Genomic DNA, 6,000 nt, shown 5'->3' with positions numbered 1-6,000 from the left:
CCCGATCCCCGCCTCCTTGTATAAAGGACTGCGGTCTCCTCAGCGGCCAACACCAAAGTTGGACGATACGGAGCCAGCGCTCCTGCCGCACCGCACCCGCACCCCTCCCGGGCGGCCGGAGCGGGCGGGGCGAGGCACACCCGCCCTCCGCCTGCCGCCGCGGCCCCGCACCTCCCTCGGCGGCCCGACGGGGACGGACCCAAGGTCAGGCGGCGGCGGCGGGCGGGGGCCGGGCCGGTAACGGATGTGCCCGCCCGCCCCGCCCCCTGCGCTGACAGAAAGGCGGCGGCGGTCTCGGTGCGCGAGCGCTGCCGCGCGCAGGCCGGTGCGGAGCAGCAGCGGCGTCCCCGGAGCCGGCCCCGAGCCCCCGCAGCAACCGCCGGCCCCGCGCCCCCGCCTCGCTCCGCTCCGCCTGCCCCGCGCCCCGCCTCGCTCCGCTCCACCGTCGGCTCCTGCCCGGGCCGCCGCGCCCCCCGGGGATGGCGGTGCTGGCCCTGGCCTCGGAGGGACTCGCCATCTTTGGGCTCATCCTCTTCGTCGTGCTCTGGCTCATGCACTTCATGTCCATCATCTACACGTAAGCGCTGGGGTACGGGGGGATGGCGCCGGCGTTGTTCCGTCACCCACCCGCCATCGCTCCCGGAGCGCCCGGGCAGCGGGCTCCGTCCGCCGCGCCGCCTGCGCCCCGGGCCGGCGGCTCCCCTGCCCCGGGTGCCAGCCCGGGGACTCGCCGGCCTGCCTGCCTGCGATGTGGTTCCCGCAGACCCCGCCGAGACACCCGGGCGTCGGGCTGGCTGTGCTTAGGGCACGGCTGTGTCCCTGCCGTCGTCTTCGGGTAAAAACCGTCCTCTGGTTTTCTGCCTCCTGCTCTGTGCGGCGATCTTTGCTCCGTTGCCCTTGGTGCTGCTGGGGAAGGCTTGGTGTTTGTTGTGTACTGGTGTGCACTTAACTTTCCCGGTGGTGGTGAGAGAGCAGGGTGCACAGGACTTAGAAAAGGCATGATGTTTGACTGCAAAGGCAGTACAGTGGAACAACTGAAAGAGCACAGTATTCTGTGCCAGCCATAAGCACACTTCTTTTTTTGTATTGAGAAATAACGATAGTACTAGTAAGACAAGTATATGTAGTGAGTCAGATCCTTTTTGGATAAGTCTAAGTAAAAATGCTTTTAGAGTTTGTGAGCAGTGTTTGCATTTTAGTGACTGATGAAGCCGATGGAACCTGACAGAGGAATTTTCTATGGGTAAGTGGGGAAAGGATTAAGAATGCATCTCTTTTTAGATAGTTGTTTTGCCTTCTTAAATAAAAGGCCATTCTTGCATCACTACTAGGATTAGAAAATACCTGAATTTCTGTTTACTTTCCTTGTGCTTATCTGTTCTCCTTTCTTGCCGCTCTACTGCATATGATAGGTACCTGTGATAAGCCTTAGCCCTGACTGAAACAAAGCTCGCAGAATGGGTCGGGTTGGAAAGGACCGTAGTGGATCATCTGGTCCAGCCATCCTTGTTAATCCTAAAGTGCATAGCACAAGACTGTGTCCAGACAGTTCTTGAATATCTCCGGTGAGGGAGAGTCCCCAAGCTCTCTGGGCAACCTGTTCCTGCTCAGTCACCTGTACAGTAAAAAAGTCCTTCCTCGTATTCAAGTGGAACTTCCTGTGTATCAATTTCTGCCTTTTGTCCTGTTGCTTGGCACCACTGAGAAGGACCTGGCTCCATCCTCTTGGCACCTTCCCTTCAGATACTCACAGACACTTATGGCGTCCCCTCTCAGTCATCTATTTTCAACATTGAACAGGCCCAGCTCCCTCAGCCTTTCCTCATATGAGGGATGCTCCAATCCCTTAATCATTTTCAGAGCTCTCTGCTGGATACTCTTTTTATTCTCTTTTACTGAGGACCCCAGAACTGGACACAGGATTCCAGGTGAGGAACCAAGGCTGAGACAAGGGTCAGGGTTCATCTCCCTTGACCTGCTGGCAGTGCTCTTCAAAATGCAACGCAGGATACCACTGGCCTTCTTGGCCACCAGGGTACTGCTGGCTCATGGAGAGCTTGTTGTCCATCAGGACCCCTGGCTCCTTCTCCACAGAGCTGCTTCCTAGCAGGTCACCCCAGGCTGTGCTGGTGCCTGGGGTTGTTCCTCCCCAGGTGCAGGATCCTGCATTTGCCTTTGCTGAATTTCAGAAGGTTCCTCTGTGCCCATCTCTCCAGGCTGTCGAGGTCCTTCTGAACGGCTGCACAACCCTCTGGGGTATCAGCCACTCCTACCAGCTTTGTGTTGTCAGTGAAATTGCTGAGGACGCCTCTGCCCCTTCACCCAAGTCATTGATGGATAAGTTAAACAAGACTGGGCCCACTAACACTTTCCAAATTGAACCTATGAACACCTTCCTTTTTTTCCTTGTTTCCTTTTTTTTTTTTTTTTTTTTTTTGGTTGTTTTGGTGTTGGGGTGTTTTTTTGGGTGGGTGATTTGTTTTTTAAAATGCAAAGTCACTAATAAGCTCTAAGAGTTTTATTTTCTTTTGCTATAGTTCAGTTATCCTTAGATCTTATATTCACTTGGATAATTAACTTCTTTCTTGAAAACTATCTGTATGGGTTACCTTGGACACAAAAGGCGTGATTTCAGTACTGGGGGGGGGGGGGGGGGCAGAAAGTGTGCTTAGTGGGGGAAGAGACTACTTTGGGCATGGCTGAGTTTGGTTGGCTTTAAAGATGATTAAAACTATCTATCACATGCTTAAATCTCAACCTGTCAAGTGAGCATGTGTGGTGCTTTTATGAATAAGTGACAGCTGAAATGGGCAGGAGACACAAATGGGGAAGATGTGCAAGAGGGTGAACAGGAGGCAGAATGATGAGATATGCTAAGAGATGTGAGAAGACAGAACACGGAAGAGCTAGAGGGAAGGGTACACAGAATATCTGGAATTGGAAGGGACCCACAAGGATCATAGAAGTCCAGCTCTTCTTCCTGCACAGGACCAGCCTTTGAGAGTCACACCACATGCCTGAGAGTGTTGTGCAAACACTTCTTTAGCTCTAGCAGCCTTGATGCTTTGACTGCATCCTTGCAGGGGAATCTTTTTCTAGTATCCAGCCTAAATCTTCCTTTACCTTCAGGCCATTTCCTCAGGGCCTGTCACTGGTCACCACAGAGAAGACATCAGTGCCTGCCCCTCCTCTTCCTCTCGTGAGGAAGTTGTAACTGCAGTGAAGTCTTCCCTCGGTCTCTTCCAGGCTGAATAGACCAAGTGACCTCAGCCACTCCTCATAAGGCTTCCCCTCCAGAACCTTCATCTTTGTTGCCCTCCTTTGGATGATCTCTAATAGTATTTTTGGGTTTTTTTTTTTTTTTTTTTTTTTTTTGTATTGTTGTTCCCAAAACTGCACACAGGACTTGAGGAGGGGCTGCACCAGTGCAGAGCAGAATGAGACATTCTCTAACAACTTAGAGGTGAAAGCCATTTTTTTTCAACACTGGGAAAGAAAGTCAAGTGCTTTAGGTGGGAAATGCCAGTAGCAGGGTTAAGTTCCATCTCCTGCTTGAAGCTGAAACAAATTTTCATAGTTAGCTGTATGCATTTTGCATTGATATGATAATCATAGCTTGTGATAGAAGATGGAAACTATTGAAGGAACGTTGAGTTTGAGATGCACAGAATGATCAGGTGTCAATGATTGCTGGGGTCATTTGACATCTTCATTAATGACATGGACTGTGTGGCATGGTCATCAAGTTTACTGATGGTACAGACCTGGAGAGGGTGGCAGATACACCAGATGAGTTCAGAGAGATGCAGACCGGCTGGAGAAAGGAAGCTTATGAAGCTCAACCCAGGAAAATACCATGTCCTACACCTGGCAGAAATAACTCCATGCATCAGCACAAGCTAGGGACTGAGAGGCTTGAAAACAGCTTGGCAGAAATGGACATGGGAGTGCTGATTGGTGCCAATCAACCAACCAAACATCAGTTTGATTATGAACAGTGATATACTTTTGGCAGAGAAAGCCATTGCTGCATTGTCAGCAGGATGAGGAAGGTGATCCTTCTGCTTTATACAGCACCAGAAAGGCTACCTGGAGTGCAGAGCACAGTTTGGTCTCTCCAGTATGAGTCATGGGTATGCTGGAGCAAATCTGGCTTAAAGGTGCAGGGATGATGGTGGGACTGCAGCATCCTTCGCTTAAGGAGGCACTGAGAGCTGGAACTCTGCCTGGAGAAGGCTTGGAGGGATCCCATTGATGTGTGTGGGTGCCTGATTGTTTGGGGGAGTGAAGGGTGTGAAGTCCAAGACTCATCTCAGTGGTGTTGTGTGACAAGAGGAAAAGCAACAAGGACAAATTCAAGTGAAAGACTGTAATTTTAAAGCAAAGAAGACATTCATGGCTGAACATTGAAATAGGCTTTCTGGCGAGTTTGTGGAGGCTCTGACCTTGGAGGCAGGAAAAACTGGCTAGTCATTAGCAACCTAATCTAGTTACTCCCCTTTGAGCCAGGCGTTTGGAGTGGCTGACCTCCAGAGGTGCCTTCCAACCTCTGCTGTATGGTGATTTTTTTTGGTGTGATAGATGACACTGAGGCAGCTGTTGGGACTATTACAGAGCAATAAGCTAAGAAAGATTGTGTGGAGGCTGTAAGTTTTGTGTGTTGCTTGTTTTAAACAAGCTGAAATTTACCTGACACCATGTAATCATAAGGCTTAAATTTAGATAATCCTTGGGGGAAGACATAGCTGAAAAAAACGGGAGGTGATTTTTTTTTATTTACTAAGATTGTGGTTGAATGAGTTTCTGTATTATAGGGTTGATAAATAGGGAAAGCAAAACAGTGCAGGACCAGAAATCTAAGAGTGGTAACAGTGTGGGAGAAAACCAATAATGTTGAAGGCAATTAGGGCGGGCCAATTTTTTAATAGGGGAGTCAGGAGGATGAGACACAGACTCTAAAATTTGGGGTAAACATTAAGGTATTAGTAGCCCTGAATAATTTACCAGAATGCAAGAATCTTAAGCCTAGATTAAAGACTGTCTAGTGTTCATTTAAAGGAGAGGAATCATAACAGTGGTGGATGGTGTACTTATGTTGAGAAGAGGGAAGATAGTACAGTAGATGTATTTTGATTTAAAACCTACTTGTCACATCTCTTGGAGTGGTCTCTGTGGTGAGGGAAGATAGAAGGCTGTAAAATTTGGAGTATGTAATATGGAATTGAAACAGTTGGGTTAGTGGCACTCTTTTAGGGCAAAAAAGCATCCAGCTTTGTATGTGACCTGGAGTGGAAGAAGCTGAGTAGTGGAACGGGGAAAAATAAAATCTTTCTGTCAGCTTTTGTCAGGATATGGGGATTACAAAGACATTTAAAGAAGTTGATGTTTTACGTGAACTGTTTCCATAAAAGAACAAATTTTGATTAAGGTGGATGAATAGAATGGGAGATGATACATGACTCTGAAAATTGGAATCTGAAATTACTCTCCTAGCTGCTCCATGACATGCTGAGCATATAACTAGCTTTACTGGTTTGCTAGAGCACCTTCAGTATTTTTGTCCATCACTCCCTGAGAATGTCTGAATAGTAGTGTCAGAGTTCATTAGGATTTTTTAATTGCTTTTTAACTGAAATAAAATACCATCATTTTGACACACTTAATATTGGTTTTACATTTTACTGAAGACTACTCTTTCAAATAAATTATTGATTACTTTATTGTGAGAGAGGTTTTCCTATAGACTAAAAAAGATTTATATTTTGCTAATTGTAAGGTGACTTGTTTTGCATTTTCTTATATATACATTACTTTTAATAGTAGGTGATGAGGACATATTGATGGCTATATCTTCTCCTAAGTAGCGTGGGTGAATTCATACCCTGAATCAAATTATTTCAGTTTCAGCATGTATAAAAGTCTTACACTGTCCTTTGGACAACCAAGATAAAAAACATTCTCAGAAGTGTAAACTTGTAAGATAGAAAGTTGATGGGATGC

The 6,000-nt window shown here is 47.7% G+C and overlaps 1 protein-coding gene across 1 annotated transcript in view; it reads left to right on the top strand.

Annotated features, from left to right (window-relative positions):
* Positions 1-243: 243 nt before the first annotated feature.
* The window catches only part of UGCG (UDP-glucose ceramide glucosyltransferase), a 31,124-nt gene continuing 25,367 nt past the window's right edge, over positions 244-6,000 (top strand). The window contains exon 1 of the mRNA XM_002188455.7: positions 244-577. Within this exon, the coding sequence (XP_002188491.2) occupies positions 480-577 (98 nt within the window). The 5' untranslated portion in view covers positions 244-479. The remainder of the gene's footprint in view (positions 578-6,000) is intronic.

This window comes from Taeniopygia guttata, chromosome Z, assembly GCF_048771995.1.
Source record: "Taeniopygia guttata chromosome Z, bTaeGut7.mat, whole genome shotgun sequence".
NCBI classification, from domain to species: domain Eukaryota; kingdom Metazoa; phylum Chordata; class Aves; order Passeriformes; family Estrildidae; genus Taeniopygia; species Taeniopygia guttata.
This window is presented reverse-complemented; position numbering and strand designations above follow the sequence as displayed.